We start from the raw sequence: 15,897 nt of genomic DNA on the forward strand, positions 1-15,897 counted from the left end.
GCTATACGGAGCCTGTCTCTAGGCTATACGGAGCCTGTCTCTAGGCTATACGGAGCCTGTCTCTAGGCTATACGGAGCCTGTCTCTAGGCTATACGGAGCCTGTCTCTAGGCTATACGGAGCCTGTCTCTAGGCTATACGGAGCCTGTCTCTAGGCTATACGGAGCCTGTCTCTAGGCTATACGGAGCCTGTCTCTAGGCTATACGGAGCCTGTCTCTAGGCTATACGGAGCCTGTCTCTAGGCTATACGGAGCCTGTCTCTAGGCTATACGGAGCCTGTCTCTAGGCTATACGAAGCCTGTCTCTCTTTTCTCTGTAGTAGCGTTGTCATGATACCAGAATTTAGAATTGGATACCGATACCAGGTTTAGTATCACGATACTTGATACCAAAACGATACCACAACAACAACAGCAAAGCGTATTAGCCACAGTCACAGAAGGGCACTGGATCCAGACAGTAGTATGTATATGTTCATGAATTAATGATATAATCACACAATCAATTTTGACTTTGTTTTACCAATCTAACTACAAAACAGCAGAATGGTGAACATTTATTTGAATGGTAAATATCTACTGGTACACTGGTTAAATCAAGATGTAGCCTAGGTCAATTCACAATACAGGTGTATTCAATAGGAGGGTGTGCATTGAGTTATTGAACTTGTTGTAGCTGACTTCATGGGGCTACAGATGACAAACAATCCTTTCCATTTAGGACTTATGTTTATTGGCAACTACTAAGAGAACATATTTTATTGTACAAATTAACAACATTTGCATAGAAGAAGCAATTTCTTCATTTATAAAAATGTGCGCTATGAAAAAATGGTATAGGAAAGTATTTTGTGTTTTGAAAATACAAATGACTGTTCTCGAAAGTATATTTTACAAAATATACATATTTACAAAATGTATTTCAGCCCAGTGTAATACAAGTGACTAAATACTCAGAAGTAATTTAGATATACTGAACAAAAATGCAGCTTGCAGGGCCTCCCGGGTGGCGCAGTGGTTAAGGGCAGAGACCCTGGGTTCGCGTCCAGGCTCTGTCGCAACCGGCCGTCTGTGGGACGATGTGCAGTTGGCCTAGCGTCGTGCGGGTTATTGCGACACGTCTCCTTCACATAGAGTTGATCAGGCTGTTCAATCACGTAAGAAACATTTTAAAGATGTACCGAACCAAACGTTTATATCTTTTGCAAAAATTTACCAAAGTTTGGGTTTACTTTGCAACACTCGTAGTGAGTAAGGATCAGCACCAATGTTCCCTCTAAGCTGTGCGTGTGTGCGGCCGTGCAGAAGAAATGTCAGCCTGCTCAGAGAAGCACGAGAACATCACTCAACTTTCTACAGTTTTCCCCCTTAGTTATTAACACGGTCCACGTTTCCTTTTACTGTGGGAATTGTGATCCAATCAACACACCGAAACAACAAAACAAACTGTGTAAGACTTAGTATGCAAAACTAACTATGCAAGAGATTTTGTTGTAGGCAGAACGTATCGGAGTAGGATTCTATTGCATTGATGCTCACATCTCAACCCGTACTCTACACAGACCTGTGTGGAATAACCAATCAGAGCTGCAGTAGGCCTATATTCACTTTGAACTGGACTGTGTTTACAGCATGAGCGGTATGAGTAGATATGCTTGTTTCAAGATCAAAGCGAGAGCTGTTTGTAGTCACGTGGGCACATTTGTTCATATCCTTTACTAGTTAGTCAATTATTAGCCCAGTTATAGATTATTTGTAGTCAGCAAAGGGGACGGATTGCTTCCTACAAGAGCACCAAACGTGTACACTTCTAGACATCTTTGAAAAGTGATTCGGGTAAAGAGCTTTTTCTTTTCTTAAAGGGGCAGTGGTGTATTTTGAGACATCTTGAATAAGCCCTAGTAGGCAATAGGCTAGAGGGTGTCATCATTTGTCTGATTCTCTTTAATAATGGTATGGAAATAATACTTTTATTTTGTAAAGTGGTTTCTTGCATCGAACAACACAACAACATTTTCAGTCACCTCCTTGTCTGAAGGACAAGTGGATAAACAGGTTAATGTCAAGCCCTGCGTGTTTTATTTTCAAAAGTCTCATGGAATGTAGGCCTACATTGAACACCACACACTGTCTGCTTCTGTAGGCTGAATTATAGAACAGCTATTTCCATGTTAAAATGTTATGGGAGGCGTTTTCTCCATTGTTTTTGATGGTAGGCCACTGGTAGGCCTACATTATGAGGAAGCCACAGTAGCCTACTTGACAACTGTCTTAAACTGGAACTTCAAGCTTGTACAGTCGGCTAAATGTTGAGGGAACATTGATGGATAAGGTTAATCGAATATTTGAATATCCGATCCGACGTTAGTATTCAATGACTAGCAACTATTCATTTTTGAGAAGGAAAAAAAAAACATCTCACCTTCGTGTCTGACACACTGACTCACTAAACAGAGACACAGACAGACTGACTAAACAGACACACAAACTGTGTTTGTGTGTATGGCTGGATTATGTAGTTGTGTGACTCGATTTTCTTGGCGATTTAGCGAATACGCAGATGTGTAAATGACATCGTGTAGATAGCAGATGACAGAGAGGATAATGGAGAGATATAGGGGAGGAGCTGATCTCAGTTTATAGACCTTGCTGCTATGGAAACGACTGTCAAACATCTATTGTTAAGGGCCTATAGCAGCATTATGTGTCTCAATGCTCAGTATAGTTAAAGGTATATTTCACAGCTGTACCAGATATATTACCTGCTTGGTTTCAATCCTCTCTGTCTGTCCGCTGATTTGGTATGTCAGTTTATTAGCTAGTTATCAGTGGGTCTGAGGCTACTGCAGTGGCAGAGGTGGGCCACATGGGGGCGCCAGGGTCCCAGTGTAATGTCTTTAGTGTACTCTGTAGCAGAGTTGATGATGGTGTGTGTGTGTGATGAAGGAGATAGTAATGATCTCTCTTTCTCAGGGCTTTGGTAACGTGGGTCTCCACTCCATGCGGTACCTCCACAGGTACGGTGCTAAGTGTGTGGGCATCGCTGAGTATGACGGCAGCATCTACAACCCAGAGGGCATTGACCCCAAGCAGCTGGAGGACTACAAACTGGTAAAAAAAATACTCTCTTACTCTCCTTTTGAACTTCCTCAGTCTCACTTTCTCTGTGTCTCTCTCACTCTTTCTCTCTCACTTTTCCACCCTCTCTTGTTCTGAATATGAGCTATAGCCAAGAAAGACTTCCTGTCTCTTGCATTTGACTAACCTGTGTGTGTGTGTGTGTGTGTGTGTGTGTGTAGCAACACGGTTCGATCGTAGGTTTCCCCGGGGCTAAGCCATACGAGGGCAGCCTTCTGGAAGCTCAGTGTCACATCCTGATCCCTGCCGCCAGCGAGAAGCAGCTCACACGAAACAACGCCCACAGGATCAAGGCCAAGGTACAATAACCCATCTAAACTACACTATCCACAATGCCCTGTTGTCATTGTTGTTTATTGTTGTTGTTTATTGTTGTTGTTTGTTCCAGATCATTGCTGAGGGAGCCAACGGCCCCACCACCCCTGATGCTGACAAGATCTTCCTGGAGAACAATGTCATGGTCATCCCTGTAAGAAGAGGCGTGCGCACACACACATATACACACACACACACATATACACACACACACACATATACACACACACACATATACACACACACAAAATTGCATGTTAAGGCAGTCATACACACATTCACAGTATCTATCCAGCAAACATGGCCCCAGGTGGGTATTTGGTGGGCAAGGTGGGCACGGCCTAGCCCACACCAAGCCAACACGGCCTAGCCCACACCAGCCCAACACGGTCTAGCCCACACCAAGCCAACACAGACTAACTCACACCAAGCCCACACCAGCCCAACACGGTCTAGCCCACACCAGCCCAACACGGTCTAGCCCACACCAGCCCAACACGGTCTAGCCCACACCAGCCCAACACGGCCTAGCCCACACCAGCCCAACACGGCCTAGCCCACACCAGCCCAACACGGCCTAGCCCACATCAAGCCCACATCAGCCCAACACAAGCAAAACAAATTGGGCTGTGTGCTTATTATAAAAATGTGCTTCTTTCAGGCAAAGTGAGGGCCGGCCACACTGTGTGTGGGCATGTATGCTGGGTTGAGTTCTCTCATTAACAGGACACACTCAACAGTCCCAGACAGAGATGTCTGACCGTTCTGTCTGTTTGGCCCTCCCTCAGGACATGTACCTGAACGCAGGTGGTGTGACAGTGTCCTACTTTGAGTGGCTGAAGAACCTGAACCACGTCAGCTATGGACGACTCACCTTCAAATACGAGAGAGACTCCAACTACCACCTCCTCAGTAAGTCCTGACCCCTGACCTCTAACCTTTCAGTCTCCCTCTATAATAACATGCTTCTGTAACTTACCATCAAGTACTCTTTCTCTCACTCTCGCAGTGTCTGTTCAGGAGAGTTTGGAGAGGAAGTTTGGAAAGCAGGGAGGACCAATCCCTGTTGTCCCCACCGCTGACTTCCAGGCCAGAGTCGCTGTGAGTACACACACACACACACACACACACACCCCATACACACACACACACACACACACACACACCCCATACACACACACACCCCATACACACACACACACACACCCCATACACACACACACACACCCCCATACACACACACACACACCCCCATACACACACACACACACCCCCATACACACACACACACACCCCCCATACACACACACACACACCCCCCCCATACACACACACACACACACCCCATACACACACACACACACCCCCATACACACACACACACACCCCCATACACACACACACACACACACATACACACACACACACACACACACACACACCCCCCATATACACATACACATACCCATATACACACACACACACACCCCCATACACACACACACACACACACATATGCATACAGGGCTTATATCTATACACATGTAAACCCATGTGGGGGGTGATACATCCAGGCTAGTTTGATAACATCTCTCCTCTTCTCTACAGGGAGCTTCTGAGAAGGACATTGTCCACTCTGGGTTGGCCTACACCATGGAGAGGTCTGCCAGGGTAAGAGAGAGAGAGAGAGAGAGAGAGAGGGAGTGTGTGTGTCTGTGTGTGTACGCTCAAAGTTAGAGCAGGTGTGTCAGACCATACAGAACCTATAATTGCATTTTGCTGACCTGGGGCACCTCTCAACCACACTACCACTGTGTGCTTGTCTGTGTCTGTTTTGCCAGTGTGACCCGGTCTGGTGTGTAATTGTAGTGTGTTTTGCCAGTGTGACCTGGTCTGGTGTGTAATTGTACTGTGTTTTGCCAGTGTGACCCGGTCTGGTGTGTAATTGTAGTGTGTTTTGCCAGTGTGACCCGGTCTGGTGTGTAATTGTAGTCTGTTTTGCCAGTGTGACCCGGTCTGGTGTGTAATTGTAGTGTGTTTTGCCAGTGTGACCTGGTCTGGTGTGTAATTGTACTGTGTTTTGCCAGTGTGACCCGGTCTGGTGTGTAATTGTACTGTGTTTTGCCAGTGTGACCCGGTCTGGTGTGTGATTGTACTGCGTTTTGCCAGTGTGACCCGGTCTGGTGTGTAATTGTAGTGTGTTTTGCCAGTGTGACCCGGTCTGGTGTGTAATTGTAGTGTGTTTTGCCAGTGTGACCCGGTCTGGTGTGTAATTGTAGTGTGTTTTGCCAGTGTGACCCGGTCTGGTGTGTAATTGTACTGTGTTTTGCCAGTGTGACCCGGTCTGGTGTGTAATTGTACTGTGTTTTGCCAGTGTGACCCGGTCTGGTGTGTAATTGTACTGTGTTTTGCCAGTGTGACCCGGTCTGGTGTGTAATTGTACTGTGTTTTGCCAGTGTGACCCGGTCTGGTGTGTAATTGTACTGTGTTTTGCCAGTGTGACCCGGTCTGGTGTGTAATTGTAGTGTGTTTTGCCAGTGTGACCCGGTCTGGTGTGTAATTGTACTGTGTTTTGCCAGTGTGACCCGGTCTGGTGTGTAATTGTACTGTGTTTTGCCAGTGTGACCCGGTCTGGTGTGTAATTGTAGTGTGTTTTGCCAGTGTGACCCGGTCTGGTGTGTAATTGTAGTCTGTTTTGCCAGTGTGACCCGGTCTGGTGTGTAATTGTAGTGTGTTTTGCCAGTGTGACCTGGTCTGGTGTGTAATTGTACTGTGTTTTGCCAGTGTGACCCGGTCTGGTGTGTAATTGTACTGTGTTTTGCCAGTGTGACCCGGTCTGGTGTGTGATTGTATTGCGTTTTGCCAGTGTGACCCGGTCTGGTGTGTGATTGTACTGTGTTTAGCCAGTGTGACCTGGTCTGGTGTGTAATTGTAGTGTGTTTTGCCAGTGTGACCTGGTCTGGTGTGTAATTGTAGTGTGTTTTGCCAGTGTGACCCGGTCTGGTGTGTAATTGTAGTGTGTTTTGCCAGTGTGACCCGGTCTGGTGTGTAATTGTAGTGTGTTTTGCCAGTGTGACCCGGTCTGGTGTGTAATTGTAGTGTGTTTTGCCAGTGTGACCCGGTCTGGTGTGTAATTGTAGTGTGTTTTGCCAGTGTGACCCGGTCTGGTGTGTAATTGTAGTGTGTTTTGCCAGTGTGACCCGGTCTGGTGTGTAATTGTACTGTGTTTTGCCAGTGTGACCCGGTCTGGTGTGTAATTGTACTGTGTTTTGCCAGTGTGACCCGGTCTGGTGTGTAATTGTAGTGTGTTTTGCCAGTGTTTTGACCCGGTCTGGTGTGTAATTGTACTGTGTTTTGCCAGTGTGACCCGGTCTGGTGTGTAATTGTACTGTGTTTTGCCAGTGTGACCCGGTCTGGTGTGTAATTGTACTGTGTTTTGCCAGTGTGACCCGGTCTGGTGTGTAATTGTAGTGTGTTTTGCCAGTGTGACCCGGTCTGGTGTGTAATTGTAGTCTGTTTTGCCAGTGTGACCCGGTCTGGTGTGTAATTGTAGTGTGTTTTGCCAGTGTGACCTGGTCTGGTGTGTAATTGTACTGTGTTTTGCCAGTGTGACCCGGTCTGGTGTGTGATTGTACTATGTTTTGCCAGTGTGACCCGGTCTGGTGTGTGATTGTACTGTGTTTTGCCAGTGTGACCTGGTCTGGTGTGTAATTGTAGTGTGTTTTGCCAGTGTGACCCGGTCTGGTGTGTAATTGTAGTGTGTTTTGCCAGTGTGACCCGGTCTGGTGTGTAATTGTAGTGTGTTTTGCCAGTGTGACCCGGTCTGGTGTGTAATTGTAGTGTGTTTTGCCAGTGTGACCCGGTCTGGTGTGTAATTGTACTGTGTTTTGCCAGTGTGACCCGGTCTGGTGTGTAATTGTACTGTGTTTTGCCAGTGTGACCCGGTCTGGTGTGTAATTGTAGTGTGTTTTGCCAGTGTGACCCGGTCTGGTGTGTGATTGTACTGTGTTTTGCCAGTGTGACCCGGTCTGGTGTGTGATTGTACTGTGTTTTGCCAGTGTGACCCGGTCTGGTGTGTGATTGTACTGTGTTTTGCCAGTGTGACCCGGTCTGGTGTGTGATTGTACTGTGTTTTGCCAGTGTGACCCGGTCTGGTGTGTAATTGTAGTGTGTTTTGCCAGTGTGACCCGGTCTGGTGTGTAATTGTAGTGTGTTTTGCCAGTGTGACCTGGTCTGGTGTGTAATTGTACTGTGTTTTGCCAGTGTGACCCGGTCTGGTGTGTAATTGTACTGTGTTTTGCCAGTGTGACCCGGTCTGGTGTGTAATTGTAGTGTGTTTTGCCAGTGTGACCCGGTCTGGTGTGTAATTGTAGTGTGTTTTGCCAGTGTGACCCGGTCTGGTGTGTAATTGTAGTGTGTTTTGCCAGTGTGACCCGGTCTGGTGTGTAATTGTACTGTGTTTTGCCAGTGTGACCCGGTCTGGTGTGTAATTGTACTGTGTTTTGCCAGTGTGACCCGGTCTGGTGTGTAATTGTACTGTGTTTTGCCAGTGTGACCCGGTCTGGTGTGTAATTGTACTGTGTTTTGCCAGTGTGACCCGGTCTGGTGTGTAATTGTACTGTGTTTTGCCAGTGTGACCCGGTCTGGTGTGTAATTGTACTGTGTTTTGCCAGTGTGACCCGGTCTGGTGTGTAATTGTAGTGTGTTTTGCCAGTGTGACCCGGTCTGGTGTGTAATTGTACTGTGTTTTGCCAGTGTGACCCGGTCTGGTGTGTAATTGTACTGTGTTTTGCCAGTGTGACCCGGTCTGGTGTGTAATTGTAGTGTGTTTTGCCAGTGTGACCCGGTCTGGTGTGTAATTGTAGTCTGTTTTGCCAGTGTGACCCGGTCTGGTGTGTAATTGTAGTGTGTTTTGCCAGTGTGACCCGGTCTGGTGTGTAATTGTAGTGTGTTTTGCCAGTGTGACCCGGTCTGGTGTGTAATTGTACTGTGTTTTGCCAGTGTGACCCGGTCTGGTGTGTAATTGTAGTGTGTTTTGCCAGTGTGACCCGGTCTGGTGTGTAATTGTAGTGTGTTTTGCCAGTGTGACCCGGTCTGGTGTGTAATTGATGTCTGTTTTGCCAGTGTGACCCGGTCTGGTGTGTAATTGTAGTGTGTTTTGCCAGTGTGACCCGGTCTGGTGTGTAATTGTAGTGTGTTTTGCCAGTGTGACCCGGTCTGGTGTGTAATTGTACTGTGTTTTGCCAGTGTGACCCGGTCTGGTGTGTAATTGTAGTGTGTTTTGCCAGTGTGACCCGGTCTGGTGTGTAATTGTAGTGTGTTTTGCCAGTGTGACCCGGTCTGGTGTGTGATTGTACTGTGTTTTGCCAGTGTGACCCGGTCTGGTGTGTAATTGTAGTGTGTTTTGCCAGTGTGACCCGGTCTGGTGTGTAATTGTACTGTGTTTTGCCAGTGTGACCCGGTCTGGTGTGTAATTGTAGTGTGTTTTGCCAGTGTGACCCGGTCTGGTGTGTGATTGTACTGTGTTTTGCCAGTGTGACCCGGTCTGGTGTGTAATTGTAGTGTGTTTTGCCAGTGTGACCCGGTCTGGTGTGTAATTGTACTGTGTTTTGCCAGTGTGACCCGGTCTGGTGTGTAATTGTACTGTGTTTTGCCAGTGTGACCCGGTCTGGTGTGTAATTGTACTGTGTTTTAGCAGTGTGACCCGGTCTGGTGTGTGATTGTACTGTGTTTTGCCAGTGTGACCCGGTCTGGTGTGTGATTGTACTGTGTTTTGCCAGTGTGACCCGGTCTGGTGTGTAATTGTACTGTGTTTTGCCAGTGTGACCCGGTCTGGTGTGTAATTGTAGTGTGTTTTGCCAGTGTGACCCGGTCTGGTGTGTAATTGTAGTGTGTTTTGCCAGTGTGACCCGGTCTGGTGTGTGATTGTACTGTGTTTTGCCAGTGTGACCCGGTCTGGTGTGTGATTGTACTGTGTTTTGCCAGTGTGACCCGGTCTGGTGTGTAATTGTAGTGTGTTTTGCCAGTGTGACCCGGTCTGGTGTGTAATTGTAGTGTGTTTTGCCAGTGTGACCCGGTCTGGTGTGTAATTGTAGTCTGTTTTGCCAGTGTGACCCGGTCTGGTGTGTAATTGTAGTCTGTTTTGCCAGTGTGACCTGGTCTGGTGTGTAATTGTACTGTGTTTTGCCAGTGTGACCCGGTCTGGTGTGTAATTGTACTGTGTTTTGCCAGTGTGACCCGGTCTGGTGTGTAATTGTAGTGTGTTTTGCCAGTGTGACCCGGTCTGGTGTGTAATTGTAGTCTGTTTTGCCAGTGTGACCCGGTCTGGTGTGTAATTGTAGTGTGTTTTGCCAGTGTGACCCGGTCTGGTGTGTAATTGTAGTGTGTTTTGCCAGTGTGACCCGGTCTGGTGTGTAATTGTACTGTGTTTTGCCAGTGTGACCCGGTCTGGTGTGTGATTGTACTGTGTTTTGCCAGTGTGACCCGGTCTGGTGTGTGATTGTACTGTGTTTTGCCAGTGTGACCAGGTCTGGTGTGTAATTGTACTGTGTTTTGCCAGTGTGACCCGGTCTGGTGTGTAATTGTACTGTGTTTTGCCAGTGTGACCCGGTCTGGTGTGTAATTGTAGTGTGTTTTGCCAGTGTGACCCGGTCTCGTGTGTTTTGCCAGTGTGACCCGGTCTCGTGTGTAATTGTACTGTGTTTTGCCAGTGTGACCCGGTCTGGTGTGTAATTGTACTGTGTTTTGCCAGTGTGACCCGGTCTGGTGTGTAATTGTAGTGTGTTTTGCCAGTGTGACCCGGTCTGGTGTGTGTTTTGCCAGTGTGACCCGGTCTGGTGTGTAATTGTACTGTGTTTTGCCAGTGTGACCCGGTCTGGTGTGTAATTGTACTGTGTTTTGCCAGTGTGACCCGGTCTGGTGTGTAATTGTACTGTGTTTTGCCAGTGTGACCCGGTCTGGTGTGTAATTGTACTGTGTTTTGCCAGTGTGACCCGGTCTGGTGTGTAATTGTAGTGTGTTTTGCCAGTGTGACCCGGTCTGGTGTGTAATTGTAGTGTGTTTTGCCAGTGTGACCCGGTCTGGTGTGTGATTGTACTGTGTTTTGCCAGTGTGACCCGGTCTGGTGTGTGATTGTACTGTGTTTTGCCAGTGTGACCCGGTCTGGTGTGTAATTGTAGTGTGTTTTGCCAGTGTGACCCGGTCTGGTGTGTAATTGTAGTGTGTTTTGCCAGTGTGACCCGGTCTGGTGTGTAATTGTAGTCTGTTTTGCCAGTGTGACCCGGTCTGGTGTGTAATTGTAGTCTGTTTTGCCAGTGTGACCTGGTCTGGTGTGTGATTGTACTGTGTTTTGCCAGTGTGACCAGGTCTGGTGTGTAATTGTACTGTGTTTTGCCAGTGTGACCCGGTCTGGTGTGTAATTGTACTGTGTTTTGCCAGTGTGACCCGGTCTGGTGTGTAATTGTAGTGTGTTTTGCCAGTGTGACCCGGTCTCGTGTGTTTTGCCAGTGTGACCCGGTCTCGTGTGTAATTGTACTGTGTTTTGCCAGTGTGACCCGGTCTGGTGTGTAATTGTACTGTGTTTTGCCAGTGTGACCCGGTCTGGTGTGTAATTGTAGTGTGTTTTGCCAGTGTGACCCGGTCTGGTGTGTGTTTTGCCAGTGTGACCCGGTCTGGTGTGTAATTGTACTGTGTTTTGCCAGTGTGACCCGGTCTGGTGTGTAATTGTACTGTGTTTTGCCAGTGTGACCCGGTCTGGTGTGTAATTGTACTGTGTTTTGCCAGTGTGACCCGGTCTGGTGTGTAATTGTACTGTGTTTTAGCAGTGTGACCCGGTCTGGTGTGTGATTGTACTGTGTTTTGCCAGTGTGACCCGGTCTGGTGTGTAATTGTAGTGTGTTTTGCCAGTGTGACCCGGTCTGATGAGTAATTGTAGTGTGTTTTGTCCCCCTGCAGCAAATCATGCGTACGGCCAGTAAGTACAACCTGGGTCTGGACCTGCGGACGGCTGCGTACGTCAACGCCATCGAGAAGGTGTTCAAGGTCTACAACGAGGCCGGCATCACCGTCACATGATCACCTTGTCCCAGCCAGACCACTCCCACACCACCCTGCTATTGGTTCACCCTGTTTCCCCATTTTCCAATCAGCCTTCAGGACATACCAGTGTTTCCATTAGAGACCCCCGCCTCCCGTTTATACACACACACTGACACGTACTGTGTTCTGTGTCCCATGACCTCGCCATATCTCCCTGTATCACGTGGGTAACTCAGTATTCCTGTGTCCCATGACCTCGCCATATCTCCCTGTATCACGTGGGTAACTCAGTATTCCTGTGTCCCATGACCTCGCCATATCTCCCTGTATCACGTGGGTAACTCAGTATTCCTGTGTCCCATGACCTCGCCATATCTCCCTGTATCACGTGGGTAACTCAGTATTCCTGTGTCCCATGACCTCGCCATATCTCCCTGTATCACGTGGGTACCTCAGTATTCCTGTGTCCCATGACCTCGCCATATCTCCCTGTATCACGTGGGTAACTCAGTATTCCTGTGTCGTCCTGTTTCACTATTGTTGTTCAGTTTGTGAAAGAAGCAGATTGTAGCAGGAAGCTTTAAGACCCCCCCCCCCCCTCCTATAAGAGTTCCCTTTTGGCCATTTTGTCTTGTTTGACACTTGTGTTGCCATTGTTTCAGACCACAACAATGAAGTTGCCTTAGCTCTGACGGAGCTCTGTACTGAAAAGACACACATACTGAAATCCATTTAATGTTAACTCCAGACATATACTTTATTTAAAGAAAGAGATAGTTTTAAACTCTCACTGTATGTCAGGGAATGGTGATATATGTGTTCCTCAGTTCTCCTCGCAGCGGGGTTAGAGGTCAGGGCTCAGGGTTGTGCTGAGGAACACAGGGTTCTACTGGGTTTGGTTCTTCGTAAAGCTCTACACCCTTCTCCACTATATCAGTCCCCCCACAAGCCCCCCCTACCTTCTGCTCCTATCTTGTCCAATCTGACCCTCCCCCAAACCCTCCGCTCCGCCATGAGAGAGAGAGGAGGAGAGGATCATGGGAACAAGCGTTCTCCTTCTCCAAAAAGCCGTCCAAGCCCTTGCACGGAAATTGCTTGGGGAAATTTGTATTGCCTTTTTTTCTTTTTTTGAAAACCAATAAAATTCTGAGAACTGATGTGTAAGTGCAGTATGTGACGTGCAGACAGACAGACTAGTGTTGAAAGATTGGTGTTTTATTCATGTTTATGACATCCTATACACGTTATACAGATCTCAGTGATGGTATAAAGACGGGATTGGTTGATGGGAAGGAAGGTCTGGGGTTGAGACATGGTACAGTCCAGGGTTGACACATGGTACAGTCCATGGTTGGGGATTCAGTTGAAAAGGCTCTTTCCAAAAGACATGGCCTTGTCTGCAGCATTGTCCATGGCAGCATCTGCTGCAGCCCCTTTCACTGCATCAGACACCATGCCACCAATACCTGGAGGAACAACCACAACATCAGACACCATGCCACCAATACCTGGAGGAACAACCACAACATCAGACACCATGCCACCAATACCTGGAGGAACAACCACAACATCAGACACCATGCCACCAAATACCTGGAGGAACAACCACAACATCAGACACCATGCCACCAATACCTGGAGGAACAACCACAACATCAGACACCATGCCACCAATACCTGGAGGAACAACCACAACATCAGACACCATTCCACCAATACCTGGGGGAACAATCACAACATCAGACACCATTTCAACAATACTGTACATACAAAGACATGGGACTGCAACACACTACCGTTATATCTCCTACAGCGGTGTCAAGCAGGCGTTAATCTCCTACAGCAGGCTGCAACACACTACCGTTATATCTCCTACAGCGGTGTCACGTTAAGCAGGCTGCAACACACTACCGTTATATCTCCTACAGCGGTGTCACGTTAAGCAGGCTGCAACACACTACCGTTATATCTCCTACAGCGGTGTCACGTTAAGCAGGCTGCAACACACTACCGTTATATCTCCTACAGCGGTGTCACGTTAAGCAGGCTGCAACACACTACCGTTATATCTCCTACAGCGGTGTCACGTTAAGCAGGCTGCAACACACTACCGTTATATCTCCTACAGCGGTGTCACGTTAAGCAGGCTGCAACGGACTGAATGCAGATAAAGGCAACGAATAGAGCAGAAGTGATTTGTTACTCTACGAGTTGGGAGAAACTGAATTGGTTTGTAGTGTGTTGTGTACATTGTGTGTAGGTGTGTATTGTGTGTGTGTGTGTGTAGGTAGTGTGTATTGTGTATGGATAGTGTGGTAGCATGTTACAGGCGATGCGAAATGTCTGTGATTTAGTGTCCATGGTAACCCAGAATAGACAGATCACCTTCGTCTTTCTTCTCCTCCTTAGCTCCTCCTCCGATCATCTCTCCCACCTTCTCCTTCACCACAACAGCTAGACAGAGGGAGAGAGGGGGGGGGCTGTCAAACATGCATCTTCTGCCTCCACATGACCAGATAACTGGTGGGATTTCCTCTTGTTATGTCTTGTTAGTTCTTGCTGATACAAGCTCCCTTTCATGACGTGATGCCACAGAATCTTTGCAGATTTTTTTGATTTCTGGTAGAAATGAGCTCCTCTACTTTGAAATCTAGACAAACCCAAATAACTCATTTTAGAAGTATGAGCAGTGCCAAAAAGTACAGAGCAAAAAGTTTTCAAAAATGAACATATTTGGTTTAAGAATGTTGACTCATCAACTGCAGCGCCGTTTAAAATGCCAAAGCCCAGTTTGAACATTTTGAAGGCTGATAACACAAAAACGAACACTAAATGAAAGCCGAACTATACAGTAGTCCATATAACAACCACATTTTGCTGTGCTTTAAGGTTGAAACGTATCAATGCTTCACATGAATGACCCCCCCCATCATTCAACCAAGTAAACAAACACCATTATCCACTTTTCTAACAGACATCTTGTTCTCACCTGCTTTGTCGATCACTGCATCCACCTGCTTCCCTGATCCTTTCAGAAAGTCCATCTCTGTGTGTGTTCTGTACTCGGCCGGAGTGTGTGTGTGTGAGAGAGAGAGTGTGTGTGTGTGAGAGAGTGTGTGTGGATGGGTGTGCATGGGTTTATATGAGGTTGGCAGAGAGGCTTACAGAGGCCACCCCTCCATCACACACCCCTGTCAAGTCACACACACCCCTGTCAAGTCACACACACACCCCTAAGGATGCAGGCCACTTTTATTGTTGGTGTCAGTATGGAAAAACCCAGCAGTGGAACTGTAAATACCGTAAACGGAGAGAGACCTCATAACTTTATTAGGACCCTCAATGAAACATTGTTAGAACAAATATGATACACGGATACATGCAGCACAACTCAGCTCTTATTCAGGTCCAAATTATAATAATTCACATATCCTGTTGCTTCAGGAGTTTTTTCATGTTGTAGCGAACTGGCTCAAATTATGATCCTACATCTGTATACGCATGGGAAACAGGAAATACTGGATGTGATTGTCCTGAAAGGTCACCAAGCTGTCTGACTCACTGTCAAAACACAGCGATAAAAGCGGACAAAAAAAGAGACAAAATGTAATATACAACACACTCCTTCTTACGACAGCCCTCTCATTGTGTTGTTGGCCCTAGATTGCTGCTCTGTGTTTGTGTGGATTCCTTAGGGGTGTTGGCTGTGTGTGTTTCTCCATGAAGACACTCCTCTGCTTTAATGTGCTCTGGCGTTGGATCAGAGAGTGTTCATAGAGCAGTTTGGAAATCTCGTGGTTAGAATGGAACATTGGGCTGGTGATATGTCGTCCCGAAGGATCACTTAAAACACTAAGACAGGGAGTTCTAGAACACTGACGCAAGAGGTTCTAAGTTGGCTTTTTGTTTTCTTCCTGACCTCTCTTGACCCCTCTGTCTCCCTGTCAGCTCCCAGCATGCCGATGGAGGGAGTGACCTCATAGTGTACCTGTAGAGGAGAACAAAGAGCCTGGCTAAACCCCTGGGAGCCCACACGCACGCTCACACACAGAAAACATTGCTAAGACTTGCAGAGGGCAAAGAAAAATGTCCAGGATGGTACCACAATATCTCCATGGTAACATAGGCCATACATACTATTATAAACTGCATCATAATTAGTCACTCAAATGGAGAAATGAAGACGACACGGAAGTTTGGATTTCAACAAAACCGTCTTTAATTCACTGGTTATAAAATCAACAAGTCCGCTTCAATGCCAAATTAAACGTGGTGTGGGAGTGTTTATGTTTTTGTTTGTGTGCTTTATGAGTGTGCTGTGTGTGTGGATCTGGGGTTTGTGCAGGTACCTGTGTGTGTGTGTGTGTGTGTGTGTGTGTGTGTGTGTGTGTGTGTGTGTGTGTGTGTG

The 15,897-nt window shown here is 47.1% G+C and overlaps 2 protein-coding genes across 3 annotated transcripts in view; one reads left to right on the forward strand and one right to left on the reverse strand.

Moving 5' to 3' along the window:
* LOC115107180 (glutamate dehydrogenase, mitochondrial) overlaps positions 1-12,646 on the forward strand; it is a 28,426-nt gene extending 15,780 nt beyond the window's left edge. The window contains exons 7-13 of the mRNA XM_065007894.1: positions 2,973-3,110; positions 3,299-3,436; positions 3,526-3,606; positions 4,241-4,364; positions 4,462-4,553; positions 5,061-5,123; positions 11,406-12,646. Of these exons, the coding sequence (XP_064863966.1) occupies positions 2,973-3,110; positions 3,299-3,436; positions 3,526-3,606; positions 4,241-4,364; positions 4,462-4,553; positions 5,061-5,123; positions 11,406-11,525 (756 nt within the window). The 3' untranslated portion in view covers positions 11,526-12,646. The remainder of the gene's footprint in view (positions 1-2,972; positions 3,111-3,298; positions 3,437-3,525; positions 3,607-4,240; positions 4,365-4,461; positions 4,554-5,060; positions 5,124-11,405) is intronic.
* Positions 12,647-15,684: 3,038 nt separating this feature from the next.
* The window catches only part of LOC115107181 (alpha-synuclein-like), a 32,214-nt gene continuing 32,001 nt past the window's right edge, over positions 15,685-15,897 (reverse strand). For both annotated transcript variants that reach the window (XM_065007895.1, XM_065007896.1), the window contains one exon: positions 15,685-15,897. This exon is cut by the window's right edge and continues 1,909 nt beyond it. The gene's annotated coding sequence lies outside the window, so the exon portion shown is untranslated.

Source organism: Oncorhynchus nerka, linkage group LG23 (assembly GCF_034236695.1).
Source record: "Oncorhynchus nerka isolate Pitt River linkage group LG23, Oner_Uvic_2.0, whole genome shotgun sequence".
NCBI lineage: Eukaryota > Metazoa > Chordata > Actinopteri > Salmoniformes > Salmonidae > Oncorhynchus > Oncorhynchus nerka.